The sequence below is a fragment of the Lactuca sativa genome, chromosome 5, assembly GCF_002870075.4.
Source record: "Lactuca sativa cultivar Salinas chromosome 5, Lsat_Salinas_v11, whole genome shotgun sequence".
In the NCBI taxonomy this organism is placed as follows: Eukaryota; Viridiplantae; Streptophyta; class Magnoliopsida; order Asterales; family Asteraceae; genus Lactuca; species Lactuca sativa.
The window spans coordinates 323,463,822-323,490,308 of NC_056627.2; the positions used below are offsets into that span (position 1 = coordinate 323,463,822).

The 26,487-nt window shown below is 35.2% G+C and overlaps 1 protein-coding gene across 3 annotated transcripts; it reads left to right on the forward strand.

Moving 5' to 3' along the window:
* The first annotated feature begins 1,261 nt into the window (after positions 1-1,261).
* Positions 1,262-25,937, forward strand: LOC128125961 (uncharacterized). Of its 3 annotated transcripts, none has more exons than XM_052763621.1 (3): positions 1,262-1,597; positions 2,092-2,220; positions 13,141-19,984. In XM_052763621.1, the coding sequence occupies exon 3, from the start codon at positions 17,122-17,124 to the stop codon at positions 18,475-18,477; it is 1,356 nt and encodes a 451-aa protein (XP_052619581.1). In that variant the 5' UTR covers positions 1,262-1,597; positions 2,092-2,220; positions 13,141-17,121; the 3' UTR covers positions 18,478-19,984. The 3 variants fall into 3 exon arrangements, 1 of the variants encoding a protein (XP_052619581.1); XR_008223444.1 differs by lacking the exon at positions 13,141-19,984 and adding an exon at positions 25,919-25,937 and having other exon boundaries at positions 1,281-1,597; XR_008223443.1 differs by lacking the exon at positions 13,141-19,984 and adding an exon at positions 8,429-11,226 and having other exon boundaries at positions 1,281-1,597.
* Positions 25,938-26,487: the final 550 nt, after the last annotated feature.

Below are 26,487 nucleotides of genomic sequence, written 5' to 3' on the forward strand. Positions count from 1 at the left end.
TAATCATTTTTACAAGTTATATCGTATCAAACCCAATAACATATTCGTTTTAACGAGTTCTATCAAACCCAAAAACATATTCTAACGAGTTGTACTCTATGCATGAAACCGAAACGTAATCATTTTTACAAGTTATATCGTATCAAACCCAATAACATATTCGTTTTAATGAGTTCTATCAAACCCAAAAACATATTTTAACGACTTGTACTCTATGCAATTAAAGTTGTACCGGTCCAAACGGGTCCAAGAACCGGAAAACCCGGACCTGGACCCGGACCCGGACACGGACACGGACATGACTCATCCGGTCCGGTCCACGGTCCACAATATTATCCATAACCGGTCCGATCCAAGAGCCGGTCCGGTCCGGTCCGGTCCGGTTCGGTCCAAATGCTCACCCCTAATGACAACAACCTTAGTTATACCTGCGGTGGTTGGATTTTGACTTCGTAGGGGAGATGAGGCTGTAGATGAAGATGGAGAAATGGGAAGGAAGATTTAGGGTACTTCTAGGTAAATGGGGTGGGGGCGAGTAAGGGTGATATGTTTAATTGTTTAAAAATAATTAATTATTAAATATAAAATAAATGGTTGGCATTTTTTGACTTTTTATAAATACAAAATAAACTAGTAAGGGTAATATAGTCATTTTATGTTTGACAAAAGATGAATCAGGTAGATTTAAACTCACTCGTGATGAAATGTGCAAAATTAAACCAAACAAAAGATTGTCCAAATTAATTTTTGAAAATAAGAAGTCAACGTACCATTTGATATCCGCACGAGAGACTTATTCGTATAAATTACTCTTAAAGATGTTATTTTGACTTTATAGGTGAAATTTAGATGAAAACAAGATAAATTTTAATTTGAACATTGCAATGTCGAAAACCCTGAATAAATAAACATTTAAAAAATTTAAGTTTTTCTATACAAAACAAAAATTAAGCCTATTAATAAGTTCAAAATTTAATATGTTTTTATAAGTTGTAATAATTTAGAAAATCTTAATTTTGGAAAGCTTATAATATAACCATCGTTGGTTTTGGGATCTAACTCCTCTACTCTAAATGTGTTTGGGATAACTTTTTAAAATAAGTTATTAGCTTTTTAGTTTTTCAAAATGCTAATAAGCTAAAAAATATTTACATATTTAAAAAACGCTTTTTGGATAAGAAAAAAATAAAGTTTTAGAAAAATGGGAAATCTTAGCTTTTTGGTTTTTTAAATTATTTTATTCATAAAAAAACGGTTTTTGTTTTTTTCAAACACTTTTTATTTATTTATTATAAGATAACAAACACTTTAAAAACATGTCACTCCCGTTCCCAAACCCCAAACATGCCCTAACTCCCGTTCTCACAAGACCCAAACCCTGACGATCTCTCTACTCGTAACTCCTCCGCTCCCCTGAGACCAAAACACCACCTTCCTTTCTTCGCCTGTGATCTAAGAAACCCTTTGAATTCGACAGGATTTGTTTGTGGCCGCGCGTTCTTCAGTCATTCTGCTCTCAACAAACCCAAACACCCCTGACCCATAGCGATCTATGTAACTCCACTGCCGGAGACCTAAACACCCCCAACCTGCGCAGGTAATTCTCATTCATCTCTCTAGTCTCTAGGGTTGTTTTTTTTTGCGGTTAAGATATTGTAATTTCCTTGTCAAATTAAAATTGATGTTTGAATAAGAAATAATCAAAGGTTAATTGCTATGTCTTTAATCTTATTTTGTTCTCTTTCTACTCGTTAGGGTTTCTAGTATTACCCTGCCTTCTTCTTCATTTATTCGTTGGCGGGTATTTTTGTAAACTCTGATTTAAGAAGGAAACTGTAATTTTGTTGGTCTTTTCGTTGGGATTCTTGGTGTTCATCTGTTTGTTGGAGGGTTTTTCTTTTTCATCTTTTCATTCTTATACCTTTTTTTTTTTTATTCTTTATAATACTTTATTTCTCCAGTTTTGTTTTTTTTTTTTTCAATAAAAGTAAAGTTAATGTATGGACATGAAAACTAATTCTATCAGATCAGGATGTTTTAGTCAATAATCTTACCTCGTATTTCAGTATTCATTATTTCTGTTTTTGTTAGGTTAAAAAAAGAATTTGAACAAAAAGGCAACAACATCAGGCTGAGTGCATGGTTTGGTTAACCTAATGGAAGTAGTGAACAATGCTGAAAAAGCCATAGCACATATAAAGTTATAAACATCAATGGAAGGTAAGTATTTATCTTTGTTGGGGTCTTGTAACTTTTATAATGAATCTTTTTGTTTGTCAAGAGGGCGACATTCCAATAATTTAGAAGTTCATATTTCATCATCATAGACGTAAGGATAACATGGTTAACAAGTAAGCATATATGTGTAGTGTGTATATAAATGTGAACATATTATGGAAAAAAAAATTACCTCTGTAAATATGGAGCAAAAAATATTGTTTGCCTTTATGATATGAAAGTACTTCTTTGATGCGTTTTTTATATCCGTTTTATATATATATATATATATATATATATATATATATATATATATATATAAACTTACATCGCAAACCAATGCATAATAACTTAATCAAGCCAATCTCTTAAAAATAGTTGTAACACCGAGATATATGAGATGGTAAATTGAACCCTGAGGCGATGCCTCTCTTTGGGTGAAAAAATACTAATGACATTTGCATTCCTAAAAAACTTTGATACTTAAAAATCAACAGATAGAAACTTAGGTCATTATTGCTGTACTTTGCTTAAGGAGCCATACACAACTCAAGATCTTCAAATGTATAAAATTCAAGTTCGGGTTTGGTTTTGGATTCAGATTTGAGTTCAGGGTCGGGTTTGGGTTCGACTCCGGCTCGGGTGCATTTAAATCAACTTGTGGTGGATTCATAGACAATATCTAAAAACACATAACATTAGTACATAGATATGATTATATACAAACATAAAACATCTAAAACAAACATAATAAATCTAAAAACAACAAGCATAAAACAAGGTTTTAAGACTAACCATATCAAGTAAACCACCTTGAATATGTTCATTAATTTCATGATGATAAAGAATGTGGTTTTCCTCAAACTAAAATAGCAAACAAAATGTTATAATATTAAAAAAATCAAACTAAATTAACAAAAAATAAGAATGATTTGGTCGACTACCTGTGGATGATAAACTGAAGTCGTCGTGATGTCATCAACATTTATCTATAGCGAACTGCGATTCGACCCCATTCCCGTGCCATTATTTGACTTGCTACATGTCTTGTTCACAAGCTACAATACTTTGTAATATTTAAATAAAAATATACTAAAATATATAGTTATATTTAAATTTAAATATATCTTTATTGCATATCTCGACCACTGAATGAGGGTATGCAAAAGATGTTTAACATATTCAACTTCTTCTGTTCGTGTGACAACATTCACACAACATGCACAGGAAGGTTCTCATATATTTCGTTGATTTCATCAACTTGAACTTTCACACAACCTTTATTACCGTTTCAGATGTTGGCCATGCAATATCATAAGCTACTTTCAATTGAGTATCAACCACATTCACTAGCAAATCACATTTTATCCTAACCTGAAAATGATACAACATTTTTTATAAATATAATATAAAAACGTAACTTATAATATATATAAATATCTTTTTTATTTGGAAATTATAAATATATTACATCAATAGGTAGATATTCTGTCAACCGTCCACCAGACACACCACTAGATTCATGGACTGTTGGGATCATGTTAACCTGTGGTTTCGTGCTTTGACTATTTTCCACATTCTTAAACAATCCACCGTAAACTTGAGTAGTTCCAATGATATTGAATATTCTTTGTGATCGCCCCCGTGATCGTGTCCCATAAGTCTAACTAATGGGTATTTTTTATTTTGAAAATAACTCCCATCGGCCATCGTTCTTTTCTCTTTTTGTTCCTATGAAAAAAAAATACTTGGCAAAAGATATCTAGTAAAATTTAAAATCTTCATCAAGTGAAAAACATAATTGTTTACCAAAAAATGAAAATCTTCAATTGACCATTGTAGAAGATCATACATATTGGTTTCTTTGTTTTTATTGCGAAAGCCGTTAACTACAGCCTAGACCGTTCATTTTGTATACGATCCAGAAACTCGTATTTTGATACAAGTTGAGGCCATATAATGTCTTTTTTTTCAAGACCCTGCCATCCACTTCGTTTTGTATAGTAATAATAGTAATAATAATAAATAAACAATTAAAACATACAAAAAACTCTGGGGGTAGTTTTTTGTGCAACGAATCAATCCTGTTAGGTTTTATAAAACCATATTTAAGACAAGCATTTAATCCTTGGCTCATAAAATTTATAACAAGGTATGATTTAAAATTTGATGCAAGCTTCATAGCTTTCTTCTTCATATAATTTTCCTGATCATCATCAGACTTAATGTTCCACTATTTTATAATTTCAAAACAAAAGAGGTTAAACATAATAATTAATTAACAAGTTATTTATATTTGTAATAAATTAAAATATAAATACCTTGGTTTCCAACCATAAATCTTTAAAATATGTTTTCTTCAAGTTTATGCGTCTGTATATCTGTAGAAACCTGTGTCGAACAATCATGCCATACCAAGAATTAAACCTGATTGACATGCCACCGTTTGGGATATTATTTTTATGGAACTTCACTTGATACTTTTCTGGAGGAATCTTTGACTTAAATGCACCAATACTGTGTTCACCTCTTTTTCTTGTTTGTACATTTTCCATTTTTATAAGCCTAACAATATTGAAAAAATTAAAAATAAGTTTATCCATAGATAACAGAAGACAGACATTACATAAGGACAACAACCATAATCCAATACAATAGTATATTACATGAATACAAAACCAAAATCCAACATAATGCAATGAAAAGGATCGATCCAATAAATTGGTAGACCTTATATATGTGGGGCTAAATATTACATTTATTAAATATGGTCGGTCACGTTTATATATTCTAAAGATTCCAAACTATAATGTAAAGTAATAGCACTTTTTCACAACAAATCAATATTGTAAAGATTATAAACTATTTGACATGAGACAATCATGTTCATATCAATTCTAAAAGATTCGAAACACCTTTTCACAATAAAACTTTTTAACAACAAATCAATGTATATACACCTTAGTCGAGACAACAACAAATCAATGGATATATATACCTTATACGACAGAGACTCAAAAATGAAAGTATTACAGAAAAAAGGTTTACGAATTCAGATATGGAGGTTTGGAGAAGAGAGTTTGCGCGCAATGAAAATATTTGAAAAGCAAATGACGAAAATCATATGGAGGTTTAGGTATTTTTTGGGGGGATTAATGTGAGCGGATATCAAAAATGTTACAGAAGAAGGGTTTACGAATTCGGATACCCCCCACATTAATCGCTCCAAAAAATACCTAAATCGCTTCACAAGGGTTTCCCTCTTATGATTTTCGTCATTTGCCTTGCAAATCTTTTCATTGTGCGCGAGCTGTTGTCTTGAAACCTCCATATCCGAATTCGTAAACCCTTCTTCTATAATACCTTCATAGTTGAGGCCGACGGAAATTCCCGTTTTAGTGGTCCCGGACGGCTAAATCGATGCTAAATCTCACACTTATCGGACAACATTCACTAACTCCGTCGTCCACATAGTCTAATTCGCTCTACAAGTCTCTGTGTCACAATGTCATTTTTGAGTTTCTCTGTCGTATAAGGTATATATACATTGATTTGTTGTTGTCTCAACTAAGATGTATATTATATTGATTTGTTGTCAAAAAGTTTTATTGTGAAAAGGTGTTTCGAATATTTTAGAATATATATGAACGTAACTGTCTCATGCTGTATAGTTTAGAATATTTACAATATTGATTTATTGTTGTGAAAGCAGTATTGGTACATTTAATTCAAAGATTCCTCCGAAAGTATCAAGTGAAGTTTGATGAAAATAATATCCCAAACGGTGACATGCCAATTAGGTTGAATTCTTGGTATGACATGATGGCTCGACATAGGTTTCTATAGATATAGTGACACGTAAACTTGAAGAAACATATTTTAAAAATTTATGGTTGGAACCAAGACATTTATATTTTAATTTATTACAAATATGAATAACTTGTTAATTAATTATTATGTTTAACCTCTTGTTTTGGAATTGTAAAATAGTGGAACATTGAGTCTGATGATCAGGAAATTTTTTTGAAGAAGAAAGCTGTGAAGCTTGCATCAAATTTTAAATCATACTTTGTTATAAATTTTATGATCCAATGATTGAATGCGTGTCTTAAATATGATTTTATAAAACCGGATGTATAGAATAAGTTCGTTGCACAAAAAACTACCCTTGAGTTTTTGGTATATTTTAATTTTTTTTTATTGTTATTGTTGTTATTATTATTATTTTGTTGGTATGTATGAAGGCAAAAAGTGCAAAAGCTAAAGAAAGCAATGCCAAAAGGTTATTCATTGTGCGCTTAGCACGAAGTGGATGACGGGGTCTTGAAAAAAAAGACATACTATATGGCCTCAACTTGTATCAAAATACGAGTTTCTGGATCGTATACAAAATGAACGGTCTAGGATGTATTTAATGACTTTCGCAGTAAAAAACAAAGAAACCAATATGTATGATTTTCTACAAAGGTCGATTGAAGATTTTCATTTTATGGTAAACAATTATGTTTTTTCACTTGATGAAGATTTTGTTTTTTATTAATTATATCTTGCCAAGTATTTTTTTTCATAGGAACAAAAAGAGAAAAGAATGATAGTCGATGAGAGTTATTTTCAAAATAAGGAAGACCCATTAGTTAGACTTTTAGGATACGATCATGGGGCCGATCACAGAGAATATCCAATATCATTGGCCCTACTCAAGTTTACGGTGGATTGTTTAAGAATGTGGAAAATAGTCAAAACATGTGACCACATGTTGACAATATCATAACATTCCATTAATCTAGTGGTGCGTCTTGTAGACGGTTGACAAAATATCCACTTATTGAAGTAATATATTTATAGTTTCCATATAAAAAAGATATTTAATTATATTATAAGTCATGTTTTTATGTTATATTTTAAAAAAATGTTGTATGATTTTTAGGTTAGGATAGAATGTGATTTGCTAGTGAATGTGGCTGATATCCAATTGAAAATAGCTTATGTTGCATGGTCAACATCTGAAATGATAATACATTCAAAACCTATAAATAAAGGTTATGTGGAAGTTAAGGTTGATGAAATCATTGAAATATATGAGAACTTGCTTGTGCATGCCGTCACATGAACGGAATAAGTTGAATATGTTAAACATCCGACCGTGATATGCTATAAAGGTATATTTATATTTAAGTATAACTATATATTTTAGTATACTTTTATTTGAATATTTTAGCTTGTGAACAAGACACCTAGCAAGTCAAATAGTGGCATGAGAATGGGGTCGAGTCGTGGTTCGCCACAGATACATGCTGATGGCATCACGACGACTTCAGTTTATCGTCCACAGGTAGTCGACCAAATCATTCTTATTTTTTGTTAATTTAGTTTGATTTTTTTTAATATTATATAACAATGTGTTTGTTATTTTAGTTTGAGGAAAATCACATTCTTTATCATCATGAAATTAATGAACATATTCAAGTGGTTTACTTGATGAGATTAGCCTTAAAAACTTGTTTTATGCTTGTTGTTTTTAGATTTATTATGTTTGTTTTTAGATGTTTTATGTTTGTATATAATTTAGATGTTTTATGTTTATATATAATCATATCTATGTACTAATGTTTTGTGTTTAGTTTTCAAATATTATTTATGAATCCACCACTAGTTGATTTAAATGCTCCCCGAGTCGGAGCCGAATTTGAACCCGAACACGAGTCTGAAACCGAACCCGAACCTGAATTCTATACACTTGAAGATCATGAGTTGTGTATACGCTTGAGCAAAGTATCAACGTTTTTTGGGAATACAAAAGCCATTAGTATTTTTTCACCTAAATGGATTTATCGTCGCAAGGTTCAAGATACCTATCAAGGTTTTACAACTATTTTTAAGAGATTGACTTAATTATAGCCTTATGCATTTGAAAGGTTTTACAACTATTTTTATGATTGGCTTGATATATACCCAATTCCGATTGTGGTTTTTTTTATCCGCTTTGCATTATAAACTTAGATACTAAAAACAATTTGTCGCCTGTTGTTGAACATATCTAACAAATATTTTCGTATCATAAAGGTAAACAAAATTTTCTTGCTTCATATATATTTATAAAGGTAATTTTTTTTTTCTTTCCATGATATGTTCACATACATTATACACTACACTTATACATATACACACTACACATATATGTTTATTTGTTAAATAATTCTTATTTTTGCAGTAGATATTGGGTGTTTTTTATCCAATGTTCAGAAAACAAATGCGGTTATTAATGATTCTTAAATTTATGAAAAGAACGAGGAAAAAAAAGGACGATTACCTATTTGCTTCTATAATTGATAAAATATTCCCGGGACGATTTAATAAGTGGGAAACGGTAAACATATGTTTTCTATTAGTTTTATCAATATATTTCAAGTGGTTTGAAATAGATTGTGAATTAAATGCATTACTACAAACAAAAAGGTGGATGGAAATGTGGATTTATAGTAATAAAACATATGAACGAGTTTGTTGAAAACATTCAACATGATATATAAAAAGAAAAGTTTTGCTTCGACTATTAAACTTGAAGATAAGGTCTTAGAAATAGTACATTGTTTAATTGACATGGTGAACGGTGGTCGGAAAAGAACTTTGTAAGAATTATAATGATTACTATAACTAAAATATAATTAGAAATTGTTGGTTTTTTGTATAATGATGTTTTGTTTAGTAGTATGTTTTTGTTTATTGATGATTTCTTATAGTGATATGTTATAATGATGATTTGTTTAATGATATATTATTTTTTGTAGTGTAGATTTGTTATTTTTTTGGTGTTGTATTTTATTAGGCTGGTTTTGTATTTTTTATTGCTATTATTTAATAGGGCGGTTTTATATTTTTTGGTGCTGTTATTTAATATAGCAGTTTTGTGTTTTTTGGTGCAATTACTTAATAGGGCGGTTACTAAGTTTTTGGTGCGATTTGTGCTTTTTTACTTAGATATTTTATAAAGACGATTTTTCACGTTTGCTAATGCGGTATAACAAACCGCATCAACAAATATCGTTTTTGTTTGATGTTATATGTGTTGGCATGGTTAGAAAACCACATCAACAAATAATAATAACCGCATTATCAAATCTCTTCTGTACTAGCGAAAGAAGCTGCGCTGCATGTAGGGTCATAAACTCTTTAACTTTTCTAATTACAACAGTTGAAGGATTTTGTTCATGATAGATTTATCATGCAAAGATATTGTTCCTAACACATAGCAAATAATTATATAGAGCATGTTTTTCTTTCTAACTTTTTCAATAGCATGCTTTTTTAGAAAGTAAACTTCCGTTATCATGGTTTGATGCATAATTATGTAAAGCATGACAGTCAGATTTCTCAAGAAAGTTGATTGTATTTTGATCCGAAGTATATATTTGTTTGTGAAATGGCAACATACTTTTGTTGATTTATTTATTATAGCATCCTAGGTTTGCTTCTTGTTGTTAGGAACATTGTAATTTTAAAATCTACCAAGTTAACAATGTCCTTTATATGCAAAGCATTTTTCATTTCTATAATAGGGGTCAATTTTTGAAAGAATAATGTTCTAATAAGACAAATACAGTAGCACATTGATGTGGTTAGATTTTTTAAAGTAGAAGGCATTTAGTAAGAAAAAGTTTAATGTTGTAGTGGAGGTAATTGAAATAGGATGTTGTAAACTTGTAATACACAATTAACCGGAAGTTGACGTCGCCATATTTAGGATTAGTTATGTTAATTTTAATTAAAAAAATCAGCTTTATCAATAGTAATAAAGTGTGATGTAAGAAACGAGGTTTTTAAGCCACGCGTTGCGGCGGGAGATTGAACAATAACTGTTTTTATATAATATGTTTTTTGAAGTTTAAGTTCACTTACGTGTAACGACTTACCCAAAATAGCAACATACTTAGACATTTTTACTAATAATTTTATGGTAAAAAAGAAGATACATTAGCGAAATTGGTAGTGAGGATCGATAAAAATATAATCGTCATACATGGTAAAAATTTAAAGATACAATATTATAATAGAAAAAAATAAAAGTGAAATGTTAAAAGAAACTACACAAAAATACATTGCCTCAAATCAAGAAGCATTTTCAACCCTTTTGTGGGTAAAAAAACATGAAGGGCAAAACTTTGCCTAAAGTTATAACCTCTGCACCAAAAAATTAAAGCAGTTAGCAATTTTTAAGTTGTGTATGGGTAAAATAATAACCTTAAAACAACACCAATAGATGAAAAATATTGTAAGAATTAGTAATATACTTTAGGTGATTTATTTATTATTATTGTAACTTTTTGCAAAGGGTCAAATTCACTAAAATAGAACTTTTTAATAGTACATTATCTTTTCTTTAGGCAAAACAAACTTCAATACCCATAATAGATTTTTGTTTGAAGCACCTTACTTAATTATGGACTTTTCTAGAAAAAAAATAGTTAATCGGGGAAAACACAACACATTTTAAACAGAGTGCTCCTCATTCCTCCTAGCCATTTCCTAAAGAAAGTATTAGAAGCAAGAAAATGAAAAACAAAAATTAGTTAATTTTACTTGGTCATTGGAAAATCGGTAATTGTCACTTTTAATTTTCAAGATCACAAATTCTGTCAAAATATTCAAAAGCACTTACACTTCGACTTCTTCTGTTTACATGCTTCAGTGAACTTGATTCTGAACAACAAATAGATAATTGTCACTTTTAACTTTCAAGAGGTTGCTCCATATCTTGTTGTACAAATAAGTGTTTAGAAAAACATCTTAGACAGTGACATGATATCTTGAAAAGATAGTAATTATCCTACAAATTGTGAAACAAAGACAATTTGTTAAATTGTGAAAATCATCATATATTGGGTCAACATATAAGGAATCACATGTCTTAAACCCTAAATATATTAGAATAGAACCTGCAACAACATAAATCATATCTTTGTTTAATTGTGAAACAAAGAAGTAATCATCAAAATCAAAAAAAACAAAAACGACATAAAGATGGGTTTGTCTATACCTTCACCAGGGTTATGATACATCAGAGTTAATTCTTCAACGTTTCAGCAGTATTCACCAATAGACCACCACCTAGTTTCACACGTCTTTCAACAAAATTCAAGGTTAAATAGGCTTAATGTTCCAATTTCAAAGATAATGTTAAAAGGAGAAACAATATAACGGTGAGGCTGATCTCAACATACTACACCAACAATATTAACATCTTTCCTGAGATTCTTAACCTGTCAAAAATGTTGATGAAGTTTTTAGTAAAAACAATAACCAAAAGATAACTTGTGTAAGATATTTGTAGAATGCTAAGTGGATTAAAATTTAAAAGATCATTGGATCTATAACTACTCAAAAGTTATCATTCAAAAGTGCATTAAAATCTGAACACCATTCAGCCTCCATTTTAGCTTCTAACACTCCTATTTGAAGTTATACTTACAAATTAGTCCAGTTTCTAATTGCTATATAGGACTTGTTTTACTACGAGATTACACTTGTGGAAGTAAACGTCCTATATCAAATCAAATGGTTTCAAAATATCTTACCAAAATGGATTTCAATTGTCATCAAATCAAATGGTTTTAAATTGTGTTAAAATGACATCACGTCACCAAAAGTATTTCAAGATGTTAAATTCTTTAAATGATTTTATAAACTTATATTTTTTTCCCCCAAAAATCATATATATATATATATATATATATATATATATATATATATATATATATATATATATATATAAGATTTAAAGGGCTTAGGACTGATAACTCACTTTATTTCATTTTCCTTGTTTGGATGTGGGCTTAGAGTATCAGTTATTTGTCCGACTGTCGTTTAAATTTTAGTTATATATTTGTATATGTATATAAATATAAAGGTTATTTCATTCAATTTCAATACCCTTTGTAACATGTCGAGCAAGGGATTGCATTCATGAACAGTTAGTATCAATTCAGAAAGTACATATAAATTATAATAGGTGTACTTTATGATTCATAGAACATTAATTCACGAACCAAGTATACTAGAGTACACCATTTTACAAGAACAATGGTTTGATTCAAAACTAATCAAGGGTATACATTTTTCAAATACATGTTAAGAATACTAATTCAAGAGCATACTATCAATCATTTATTTCAGAATGATTGGGTTTTCACTTCTATTATACACGTAACGTCTATATGCTTTTTATGAGTCAATAGATTAATGTTGTTTAATTCATTTAAACAACATAGTTAAAGTCCTGACATTATAACCAGAATCTCCAGTCGGGGATTGAAACAAGTGTGTATAGATTTATATTGGGATTGACAACCCCGCACTGACTGCTAGCTACAGCCAGTCATACACGCCTACGAGTGACAGTAGGGATGAACATATGGATCGGGGAACCGGCCGACACCGGAACCGGAACCCGATGGAACCGGTCGGGCCGGGACTGAGACGTTATTTTTGTGGACTTTTGGAACTGGTAGGAACCGGAACCGGTAGAACCGGCAAAAAACCGGAACCATATGATGCTATTTTTCGAGGACTGGTTCCAACATTTGAATACACGACAAGAACCGGTAGGAACCGGGAACTGGTAGAACCGCCGGGCCGATTCGGTTCTTGATTTTGGCCGAAGCCGGTTCCCGGGTCCGGTTCGGTCCTTTTGCTCACGCTGGCCGAACCGTATGATGCTATTTTACTAAAATACAGTTTTACAGTATTACATCTCAGTTTACATTAACAGCCGGTGAAGCCAGACACACTCACTTTTTCAGGTTATACAAAAGAATACAAATACAGAACACTGGTTTACAAACAGAACGGTTTTATGTGATTAAACCTACTTATGCACTCACTCAACTTTATGTTGATACTCTCTTTTCAAATTACTTGTATTCTCAGGAAATCAGTAGACAGGTACTCCCCGAGCTTTTGAGAAAATGAAGCTGTTTTGAGTCATGTCTTTTATCTTTTGTTATAACTAATTTTGGTGTCAATATACAATGATTGAACATATGTAAAAACTTATACTTATTAATGCAATGGTTGTTTGTACTTTGATTACTATAATGCATGTGTTGTGATACTACAATTGAAGTTGTCCACCTCGGACGTTTCCGCCGTCTGGTTTGTGGGTTTGACACATATAAAATTGTAAATAAACAAATATTGTACCTCTTAAAGCCGTATGGTTCTTTTTTGGGTTCCTGGGAAGAGCATCGATTAGGGTTATTTTACAGAGGGGGTTTATAGAGACATAAGAAATGAAAATCTATGCTTCTGGATAGAGAGGGAGGGAGAGATCGATGGAGGCGAATACCTCTGAAAATCAAGGGTTTTAAACAGAAGACATATTTGTCTAACAGGGACAGTGGCGGTGATGGTCATGAACACAACATTGGGCGGCGATGAGGACTCATGGTTGCGCACGATGGTGAGAAACTGATAGGAATGGTGAGGTTTGAGAAAGAGTGAAAATTAAGCTACAATCTTTGGATGGACCTGTGATATTGTCTTGAGCACACAAGAACATGTTTTAGCAGTGAGCACAACATAAGGCACTGTTTCGTGGATTTGACCTTAGGAATAGTGTATTAACATTTGATAAATGTTAATGTTTACAATTAATGTTTTTTCATGCTTATTTAAACAAAAAGTATCATGGAAAATTGCCAAGACACTAAGAAGTGATACTTTTGAATGATCGGACATGAGATTGTAGTATTTTACTAATGCAGCTAGGCCCCGTCAAGACCCGGGCCCGTCCAGTTAGGATCCAATTGAAAGGGAATCACGTGGGAATTCAACAAGTATTTTATCTTATCTTCGTTTAAAATTAGTTAGTTGTTATCAGTTTAGCTCTTAATAATCCTGAAGGGTAGTTCCTTTTTTTCAGGGGTAGTTTTAGCCTATTAATTGTTGGGTTTTCTATGTTAATTGGAGTTTTTTAGTTTTTGGTGATGAAATAAAAGTGATTCCTTTTCCCTGAATCTTGTGCCTCGTGAATTATTCCAATTACAGGGGTAATCAAAGGGGAAGCCCTCATTGTCCAGAGGGTCCTCAGCACTAACTCGTGTTACAACCCGGATGATAATTGATGGCTTCGAAACAACATTTTCCGGACCCGTTGCACGGTCAAAGGGAAAGTGTGCACCATTATCATTGATGGGGGTAGCTGTGAGAACATGGTGGCAGAATCAATGGTCGACAAACTGGGGTTGAAAAGAGAAGACCATCCAGAACCCTACCAACACACGTGGTTAAAAAAGGGGAACGTGGTTAAGGTGCGAAACAAGTGTCTCATCCAATTCAGCATTGGCACTCGATACTCGGATGAGGTGTGGTGTGAGGTCATCCCCATGGATGCTTGTCACATCCTCCTAGGGCGACCTTGGCAGTTTGATCAGCGCGCAAAGCATGACAAATACTTGAATACCTACACATTCAAGAAAGAAGGCGTGAATGTTCAGCTAGTACCCCTTGACGCGCGTGCTATGGGAACAGAAGCCCTGGTTCATACCAAGTCAGCTTTCTTGGATTTCACAAGAAACACAAAGCCACCCTTCGTGTTCGCGATGGTCATAACAGAAGTCAACAACAACAGAACCACCGAACCGCCACCTGAAGTACGACCCCTCCTTAGTGAATTTGCAGATGTGTTGTCAGAAGAAATACCCGCAGGCCTTCCACTAGTTCGCGAGATCCAACATTGTATTGACTTCCTCCCCGGAGCAGTCATCCCGAATAAACCAGCCTACCGGATGAACCCAACCGAGTACGGGGAGCTACAACGCCAAGTTACCGAGCTTCTAGACAAGGGGCTGATTCGTGAGAGCATGAGCCCGTGCGCCGTCCCCACTCTCCTTGTTCCAAAAGCTAACGGGACGTATCGAATGTGCATTCATAGCCGCGCAGTCAACAAAATCACAATTAAGTACCGTTTTCCCATACCCCGTTTAGACGATTTGCCGGACCAGCTACGGTTCCTCCGTTTTCTCGAAAATTGATCTACGAAGCACGTACCACCAGATCAGAATGAGACCAGGAGATGAATGGAAAACCGCCTTTAAAACGAGAGATGGATTATACGAATGGATGGTAATGCCGTTTGGGCTCTCAAATGCGCCTAGTACATTCATGCGATTGATGAATCACATATTCAAGCCCCTTATTGGTCAATGTGTCGTCATGTATTTCGATGATATTCTTGTTTTTAGTCACACGGTTCATCAGCACCTCGAGCATCTTCGTTCAGTTTTCATGATATTACGAGACCAGAAACTTTACGTAAACGGTACCAAGTGTTGTTTCTTGTCTTCTGAGGTATTGTTTTTGGGTTATCTAATATCGGGTAACGGTATCCGCATGGACGAATCGAAAGTTGAGGCCATCACCTCATGGCCTGTACCGTCGACGATTCACGAGGTGCGTAGTTTCTTGGGTTTGGCATCGTTTTACTGCAGGTTTATCCGTAACTTTAGTGTCGTGGCAGCCCCTATTTCAGACTGCTTGAAGGGGAAAGTCTTCTACTGGTCACCGGCAGCAATAGTCGCATTTGAGGAATTAAAACGCTGCTCACCAGCGCCCTAATTTTGGCGCTACCAAACTTCAAAGACACATTCCAAGTTGAGTGTGGTGCGTCGGGTTTTGGTATTGGTGGTGTGCTTAGTCAAGGGGGTCGGCCCTATTGCCTTCTTTAGCGAAAAACTAAATGAAGCTAACTATTGTCCGAAGTTTGGAGTTCTGGAGACATTATCTTTTGCATACCGAATTTATTTTGTTTTCAGATCACCAGGCATTGCGTTTTATTCAGGGCCAACATAAGCTAAACCATCGACATGCTAAATGGGTTGAGTTCATACAAGAGTTTTCATTTGTCATTCGTCATAAGTCTGGGGCAACAAACATAGCGGCTGATGCTCTTAGCCGCCGTCGCGGATTACTTACGTCACTCCAAGTTCGTGTGGATGTGTTTGAACAATTTGCAACGCTATATTCGGACGATCCGGATTTCTCAGCTATTTGGACCGCCTGTCGGGCTGGGCCGTCTCAGGGGTATTCGCTACATGACGGGTTTCTTTTTAAAGGTATTCGGTTGTGTGTGCCCCAGTGTTCGTTGCGGGATGCGATTGTGTTGGAGGGACACCAAGGGGCGTTGGCGGGGCATTTTGGGCGATATAAAACGTTAAAACTCGTAAAAGAACGTTTTTTTGGCCAAAGATGAGTGTTGCTGTAGCACCCGGTTCCTGGTACGTAAATGATATTTGAGTATTTCCTTTCTTTTAGCCTTGGACTCGGCGATTCATAGGTCCGACTTGCCGAGTGGATGCGGGACCCGGGACACGTTTAAGTTGGCGACTCGGCGAGTCCATATCCTGGACTCGGCGAGTCACAGCTGTTGGATGAAACCCTAAGTTTCAGGGGTTTGCACCCTATTTAAAGGACTTATCTGCCCCAGGCCAGCCCCCATTCTCTCCCCAGAGCTCCCCAACCCTCGTTTGTGCTTTTCTTTGAAGATTGAAGTTTTGTTGTGTGATTTTGAAGGCTTTGAAAGAGGAAGGAAGTAGATCCAGAAGAAAGGAAGCCATCCAGGCCATTATTGTGTTCTTCCAGCAGTTCCTTTGAGGTATAACCCGTAACCACTGTAAAGGCAAATATACCAGCTCTTATACTAGAATCCATGTTCATTTTTTTGGACCTCCTGCAGGGAAAACAGCTGAGATCAAAAGGTGTCCGGTTCTTGTTAAAAGTAACCCGTATTATGACGTTCTATATAATAGGGTGAAAGAAGCGGAAAAGAATGGTGTTGCTGCCAAATCATTGAAGAATTCGTTGCTCTCACAAAACTCAGCTCCAAAAAGAAGGATTGAAGATGCATTTAAGATGCTCGAGAGAGAGGAGGTTGACATGAAGATACTTCGAGGCTTGTGTGCTAATGGGATTCCCTTTAATGTGTTACGGAACCCACAATTCATTGAAATGATTCAAGCTATTAAGAAAGCACCAGAAGGTTACAAGCCACCTTCATATGAAAAAGCTAGAACTTCGTTGCTTGATCAATGTGTGAGAGATGTGGGCAAAGAACTTGATCCGGTCAAAGACACGTGGTTAACGCAAGGAGTATCCGTTATCTCGGATGGTTGGTCTAATATAAAAAATGAACCGCTTATAAATGTTATTGCACAAAATTCACGTGGTGCAACTTTTATGTATGCGGAGGCCTTTTCGGGGATTGAGAAGACGGGGGTGGAGATTGCTAAGTTTCTTCGACAAGCTATTGAGGAGATTGGTCCAAGTAGTGTTATTCAAGTTGTAACCGATAACGCGGCGAATTGCAAGGCGGCTGGACGAGAAGTAGAAAAGGTATACAAACATATTTTCTGGTCCCCTTGTTGTGTACATTCATTAAATTTGATTTTTAAAGACATGGCGAAGCAATTTGACTGGCTGACCGATACATATAATAGAGGAAAGGGTATTGTCACGTTTTTTTTAAACCACACACACGCCTTAGCTTTCTTTAGAGACAACTCGAAATTGCAATTGTTGAAGGTTGCACAAACACGATTTGCATCACATTACATATTGTTGAAAAGACTAACCGAGTGTAGGGAAGCACTTGCTACTACTATTGTCATAAACTCGTGGCGGGAATGGGTCAACAAGGCGGATGAGCACACTCGGCTACTTGCTAATAAAGTGGCGGATACAATTAAAGATGAAGATTTTTGGGATGATATTGTTCACATTTTGGCCGTCACAAAACCTATCTTTTACATGGTAAAGTTTTGTGATGGTGAAGGTCCGAAAATGGCAGAAATATATGAACGGATGGACAATATGATGGGTCAAATCAAAGAGGCTATGACTATGAGGGACAATAAATTCTCAATGTATTACAATAAAGTTGAAGAAATTGTGCTCGAAAGGTGGGACAAGATGACTATCCCCCTCCATTGTTTAGGATTTGCTTTAAATCCTAAATATTATGACAAGCATTACCTTGCAAAGTTGGCACCAGGAGGCATGAAAAGAAATCCTCCCAACGAAGACAGAGAAGTAATTGTTGGTGTTTTGAAAGCATTTGAAAAAATTTCGGAGAGTGAAGAAGAAGAGAAACAGTTGAGAGAGCAATTTGCAACCTTTCACATGAAGAAAGGAATTTATTCATTGGCTGGGACACAAGCCGATGCGGTGACTATGGATGCGATTGACTGGTGGGCAACATATGGAGCGTAGACTCCGTATTTGGCGGACGTGGCAAAACGAATCCTCTCGCAACCGATTAGTAGCTCTTCAGCTGAGAGGAATTGGAGTACATACTCTCATATACAGAGCATCAAAAGGAATCGTTTAAATGGCCCAAGAGCGGATAAACTTGTGTATATTCACTCTAATATTAGACTTTTGTCCCGATTTTCAGAATCTTACAAAGTCGGACCCAACAAAAAATGGGACATCAATCCGGAAAGTGATCACATTGAATGTTCAAGTGCTCGTCTAGAAGAAATGGTGTGGGAGAACCTTGATGATGAAGGCGTGGAGAATGAAAGAGGAAAAAGGCAGCGGATAAACTAGTTTATGCCTTTATGATATTTTAATATTTTTGTTATTAAGTATTATGATGAAGTAATTGTGGTATTTCTTTTGTTCCTGTTTTGATAATTAGTACTTTTGTTATTAAGTATTTCATGTTATAACTTTGAAGTGTTAAATTGTTAAGTAATAGAAATATAGAATACATAATTACATATATTTTATGAAATGTCTTAGAACTAGGCACACTGTACTGGACTATACAATACACTGTACCGGATCGTACCGAAATGAGCCTACCCCTCCCCCCCCCCCCCCCCCCCCCATTGTTTAGGATTTGCTTTAAATCCTAAATATTATGACAAGCATTACCTTGCAAAGTTGGCACCAGGAGGCATGAAAAGAAATCCTCCCAACGAAGACAGAGAAGTAATTGTTGGTGTTTTGAAAGCATTTGAAAAAATTTCGGAGAGTGAAGAAGAAGAGAAACAGTTGAGAGAGCAATTTGCAACCTTTCACATGAAGAAAGGAATTTATTCATTGGCTGGGACACAAGCCGATGCGGTGACTATGGATGCGATTGACTGGTGGGCAACATATGGAGCGTAGACTCCGTATTTGGCGGACGTGGCAAAACGAATCCTCTCGCAACCGATTAGTAGCTCTTCAGCTGAGAGGAATTGGAGTACATACTCTCATATACAGAGCATCAAAAGGAATCGTTTAAATGGCCCAAGAGCGGATAAACTTGTGTATATTCACTCTAATATTAGACTTTTGTCCCGATTTTCAGAATCTTACAAAGTCGGACCCAACAAAAAATGGGACATCAATCCGGAAAGTGATCACATTGAATGTTCAAGTGCTCGTCTAGAAGAAATGGTGTGGGAGAACCTTGATGATGAAGGCGTGGAGAATGAAAGAGGAAAAAGGCAGCGGATAAACTAGTTTATGCCTTTATGATATTTTAATATTTTTGTTATTAAGTATTATGATGAAGTAATTGTGGTATTTCTTTTGTTCCTGTTTTGATAATTAGTACTTTTGTTATTAAGTATTTCATGTTATAACTTTGAAGTGTTAAATTGTTAAGTAATAGAAATATAGAATACATAATTACATATATTTTATGAAATGTCTTAGAACTAGGCACACTGTACTGGACTATACAATACACTGTACCGGATCGTACCGAAATGAGCCTACCCCTCCCCCCCCCCCCCCCCCCCCCCATTGTTTAGGATTTGCTTTAAATCCTAAATATTATGACAAGCATTACCTTGCAAAGTTGGCACCAGGAGGCATGAAAAGAAATCCTCCCAACGAAGACAGAGAAGTAATTGTTGGTGTTTTGAAAGCATTTGAAAAAATTTCGGAGAGTGAAGAAGAAGAGAAACAGTTGAGAGAGCAATTTGCAACCTTTCACATGAAGAAAGGAATTTATTCATTGGCTGGGACACAAGCCGATGCGGTGACTATGGATGCGATTGACTGGTGGGCAACATATGGAGCGTAGACTCCGTATTTGGCGGACGTGGCAAAACGAATCCTCTCGCAACCGATTAGTAGCTCTTCAGCTGAGAGGAATTGGAGTACATACTCTCATATACAGAGCATCAAAAGGAATCGTTTAAATGGCCCAAGAGCGGATAAACTTGTGTATATTCACTCTAATATTAGACTTTTGTCCCGATTTTCAGAATCTTACAAAGTCGGACCCAACAAAAAATGGGACATCAATCCGGAAAGTGATCACATTGAATGTTCAAGTGCTCGTCTAGAAGAAATGGTGTGGGAGAACCTTGATGATGAAGGCGTGGAGAATGAAAGAGGAAAAAGGCAGCGGATAAACTAGTTTATGCCTTTATGATATTTTAATATTTTTGTTATTAAGTATTATGATGAAGTAATTGTGGTATTTCTTTTGTTCCTGTTTTGATAATTAGTACTTTTGTTATTAAGTATTTCATGTTATAACTTTGAAGTGTTAAATTGTTAAGTAATAGAAATATAGAATACATAATTACATATATTTTATGAAATGTCTTAGAACTAGGCACACTGTACTGGACTATACAATACACTGTACCGGTTCGTACCGAAATGAGCCTACCCCTCCCCCCCCCCCCCCCCCCCCCCCCCCCCCCCCCCCCGATACGGTCAATGTCTCGAACCCCGTACCGTACCGTACCTCGTTCCCCGTACCGTACCGCGTTTCTGGTAACTATGGTTTTGTACCCTTTTTAGACACAGTCTTCTCATAAATTATGTGTATTGGTGCTTAATATTACCACCTTCTTCGCTCTTCCACTCTTCACTTATCCTTTGCTTCTCTCACCATCGGAGACTCATCCCTGTAGTATGTAGTATTGAGTTAAACACTTATGACCACCATACGAATATAGGAATATTAACTAAACTAACTAAATTTTTAGTTAATAGTAAAAAATAACCTAAAAATATATATTATTTTGAAAAATGACCAACAAGTCCTGAATGGGTCCGTTCAGAAACCATCAAGTATATTTTTCCTGACAAAAAAAAAACACTTCAAACTAATATGGACTCTGGATTTTCGAAAGAATTTCCAAATATCGGAAAAAGGAACTACATAATTTTGATAAAATACATTGTTTTTTTTTACTAAAATCTAACAAAAAAGTTAAGAAGATATAGCAAATTGGGAAGTATATATGCTACAAGAACTTAACATTAGACATTTCATTGAGAATGGTGATATTAGACACTTAGAAATAGATCTTTTCGACATGAGTATAAAGGTTTGTTTGAAAAAATTGTGCAAATGAGAAAAAAAAAATACCCATTATGTATTTTTTTTTGTCAGTGTGGAATGTCTACAAGCCCAAAAGAACCATTTAGAACAAAGTGGTCATTTTTGCAAAACATAACAAACTTGGTTATTTTTGTTAAAAACTCTCATTTATAATCGTTAGTTTAACTATTATCCAAAAATAAGGCTATTCCTCACTTTACAGACACATGCATGATGATTCACAGCTCCCACCTAGTGACCGGCTACCCCTTGTTCTTTGGCAAAGCTTTCTTTCAGGTGGCACCATCTTCTCTGACAACTAAAGTCAATGAAGAAACTATACCCTCAAGACCGTTTCCAATGTTCTACAACTTATCACTATCTTTCCATCATCTGACCATGCTTCCTTGGCATTATAGTTGTCCCAACCATCGATAGAGTCTTCATCAACAAAACCTAGTTCCTAATTCGATATCTCACTAGAGTGTTGATAAATTCTGAAATGCACCTTGCTTTATTGACGTCCACCACTAGAGGTTTGGATAATAAAAAATAATCCCCTACCATCCACGTAACTCTCATCAGAGGATCACGTCCTCTTGTTCCATGTATATAAAAAAAAATTGAATGACTAGATTTCGTGTATCAAAATAGACACAATCCAACCTTAAGTTACGCAGGATGTTAACTTCTCATTTCTTATTGACTTCCATGTAAGACTCAAGATCTATCCTCTTTGCTGAATGTAGCACCGAAAACATGAAGATACATTATCATTAGCTCGAGCTTATATACAAAAACACAAGTCGAAAAATATGAATTATGATTAACTATCAGTGGTTTAGTTGTTTTTAATACTTATATGGCATTCCAAAATGGTCACTAAATTTTAGTTGTACATCTAAGGTCCTTAAACAAAAAATATGTTAGTACTAATATTTTTTTCTAATAAACAAATCAAAACCTAACTAAAAGACCACTACTCGAAAAGTCACAGTTATAAGTCTTGCCAATAAACAATAACATAATGCATGTTCCTCTAAGAAGGTATTCAAATCACTTGTCGTGGAAAAACAATATGGCTTTGTGACATGCTACTGTCTACTTGAAGGCTTATTCAAACTCCACGCACCTTTTGTACTTGATTTTGCATTGTTTTATTTGGATGGGAAAATTTTGGTGTAGTCTCTGCTAGTATGGCGTATTTCGTTACATCGAGAACAATGTTTGATTATTGGCCTCTCCCTTTGTCCATTATTGGTGGTCTAACAATCATCAAACCTTTTGGGTTCTCCCAATTGTAAGGGGCAGGTAGAGGGTTTCACTTCCTCCTCGTATATTCGCCGATAATAATCACCGATAATAATCAATGTGGTAAGCTGATAGCCATTACGAAAAATCCATCATGTTTTAAATACTTTTAACAAAATAATGGGATGGCCACACGAGAGGTCATGCATCTAGTCAAGTGCATCTTCTTTCCCCTAGATCAACAATGCTTTTTATTTACCATGCATGACCTCAAAATTTTCATTTGAAATCAAACACACCCTCCAACTTGTAGTATTTCTTGCTCGCTTCCCAACCTTTTTATCCACCCATGTCATTAGTTTGGTTGTAACCTTCGCTGCATAAAGTAACAAAATATTATTGTTAGTTTCACTTTATGTTAAATGGAAGAATTAACCATATATTGCTCGTTATTCTTAATTATACTTGTTTTATTCTGATGCTTATAACACCAATGTTGCATGATCATTTGAAAGAACTCAAGGAGCATCGCTACCTCTATCTTATGAGCATCTTTCGATAATGCGTCGATAAATTCTACACTATTTGATGTCATAAGATTCTAACGATAACCCATGAAATATTTATGTGACCATTTTTTTGGATTCAATTCTATTAAGTACTTCCGATTGGTAGTTTGTTGCGATGTAGTGCCTCAATACAATATTCAAAATATTCGACTCTTTAAGCTTTTACAACCTTCCAAAATAGTGTTTTTGTCGTCACATTTTTATTGTACTTGGCTACTATGTTCGAGAAAAGATGATGAATACATACACCATGATAAGCGTCTGGGAATATATTATGGACATGGCAATGGAGGGCACCCTATTAGAAATGAATGTTAATAGTTCCAAGCCCTCGATAAAGTCAAGTAGTTTTTATAAGAACCATGACCAAGATTTCGTGTACTCGCCCTTGGCTATTTCATATGCAACATGCAAAATTTGGCTGTTTCTGTCCATTGCTACCGCCAACAACATGGTTCCCTTGAATTCACCATTAAGGTGAGCCACGTCTAACACGAGGGTATGTTGACCGATACTTTGAAATGCCCGTATGTACAACACAGTCACATAAATTAACAAACGAATGATTCAAATAAACATTGAATTTAATCAAAATAAGTTAACATACAAATGACAACGATTACCATGCAACCAATAAAGAGAAACAAAAATCAAAGCGCTCATCATCATCCATTTGAATGTATGTGATTGAACCGGGGTTACAGTAGTCTATGTTGTAACAATATATGGCCAATTTAGGAAATGAGTCTACTTGAGTGCCACTCGGAAGATTAAACGTGTGTTGTTCAGCACGTCATGATCATTACCCAACACATTTGTAACAAAATTTCCTAACACTTTTTTGCTTGCTTGGCGATGGTTTAGGTCCAATTATGTTGAAGAAAAATTGTGTTGGTCCACAAGTTTGTGGATCTAGAATATGCTACAACCATCTAGTTCTACAACTGAAACATACCATTGGCAATTTTTATCAACACATGTATGAAATATCTTTTTGGTAGATCTAAGAGTTTTGTACTAAAATGCACCCTCTATACTTTTTGTTCCTAGTGTTAGTTGAACAATGTAACATCTAGACTTTCAGGTGCATTAAGGTGTTTAACCTTGAGATTCGTGGAGTGACTCGGCGAGTTGTGAGTCCAACTCGTTGAGTGGAGTCGAGTTGTCCGCGTGACATTAATGAATGGACTCCATGAGTCAAAGAGTTGACTCACTGAGTAGGTGTTGGGCAGAGAAACCCTAATTTCTCGGGGTTGGGTCCTATTTAAAGGAACTAAAGTCGCCTCATCAACCTCCTTACCTCTAGAGAGAAACCCTAATCGCTTAGAGGCAACTAAAAGAGAGAAGAGACATAATCATGGGTATGTTGTGACCTTTTGGAAGAATAAGTGGAGAGCATCAAAGCGTGGATCAAGTGGAGGCCTTTGGATCTAGAGATTCTTTAGAGTTTTGCTTCAGCTGGAGGTAAAAAGATGCTAGCTTGATCACTTCCTTACGAGATATTGTTTAGGGAATCTTTAGGGTTTTCTTCCATCTATCTTGTGTCATAGAGTGATTGGTGCATGGCTTGAGGTTGGAACCTCAGATATGGACTATAAGTGGCCTTGTAAGTCTGAAGACTCAAGCTTTATTGAGCTAGAGGCAAGCTCTTGTGCATCTAGCCCTTGTTGGTGCATGTGTTGGCATTATGAGCCTTACATGCCATGTATGAACGTAAAGCTGTAAAGCTTGCAGCTTTACGTGCTATTCGAGCCTTGGGAGGATAGATATGGAGTGTGGGGTTGTAGATCCGCTTAGAATCGTCTGAATGAGAAATTAGATCGAAGGGACTCGCTGAGTCCATGGCTTGACTCGACGAGTCGGTGAGGGTTTGTCCCGATGAGCTTGATCGTGCAATAACTCGACGAGTTGAGCCGTACCTTCTTGAGACTTCTGAGGAAATGAGTGGACTCGATGAGACACATAGGTGCACTCGGCGAGTCGGGTCAAACATAGACTATTGACTCGAGTTTGACTTCTGTTGACTTTAGGGTTGGGTCAATCATGAGTAATGGAGACCATGGAGGAGTAAAATGGTCTTTTATCCACTTCAAGAGTTAGAGAGAGAAAAAGAATAGCCTTCGGTGTATTTGAGTATGAATAGAGTATTAATTAGAGATGTTATCCTATGTGTTAGGCGGAGGCTAGTTTGAGATTTCCGAGTACGAGACTGTTACTTGCTAGCTTGCGAGGTGAGTCTTCTCACTATACTTTGCCTAGAGTGGTATCTATGTGTGACCAGAGGGTCTTATGTGTTTATTTGAGTATTGTGATATTACTGCATTATGTCTATGTGATTTATGCTATGTGTATTCAGAGTATACAGAGTTAGGACCGGAGGGTCCACATAGTTAGGACCGGAGGGTCTATCAGAGTTGTGGGACTGGAGGGTCCCACTGAGACACATTGACCGGAGGGTCTTACAGAGTTATAGCCTCGAGTGGCTAATATGTTGTATGTGGTATTTTGGGGAACTCACTAAGCTTCGTGCGAACTGTGTTATGTGTTTCAGGTTTTCTCAGGATCGCGGGAAGGCACCGACTTGCTTGTACACACCAGTGAAAGAGTTATGTTTTGAAGATCCTGGATTTTAAACCAAACAATTATGGAGTTGCGATTTGTAATTTAAATAAAGGAGATTTTTGTGAAATGTGTATGAGGATGATGCGATTTTAAATGAAAAAAAAATTATTTGAAAATTTACGGTGTTACAAACTTCTTTGTCGTTGTAAATTTGTAGCACCTTTATTGGATCATTTGGGTTTTTGCTGTGTGATGGACTAGCTGCATATTCCTGATCAGATCATATAGATCTGGCATACCAAAAAATTTCCTTTGTATGTAATTGTTGATTACAACCAACCATTCAATATCAACATCATCTTCTTTTGTGACTAATATGCTTAAAACAACTTTATCTATTGGATCATCAAGTTATATAAAATCATCATTTCCACCTTCATTATGATAGGTACCATCATTATCAACATGGATACATGTAACCTTACCAATGTCACCTAAGTTCTTATGATTTATTGGTTAGACATTATGAATTTGTCATTCTACCAACAGTTGATGTGG

Bases quoted from the DNA above. Each gene is read 5' to 3' on its own strand.
- LOC128125961 (XM_052763621.1), top strand. From the start codon at position 17,122: ATGCTCGAGAGAGAGGAGGTTGACATGAAGATACTTCGAGGCTTGTGT.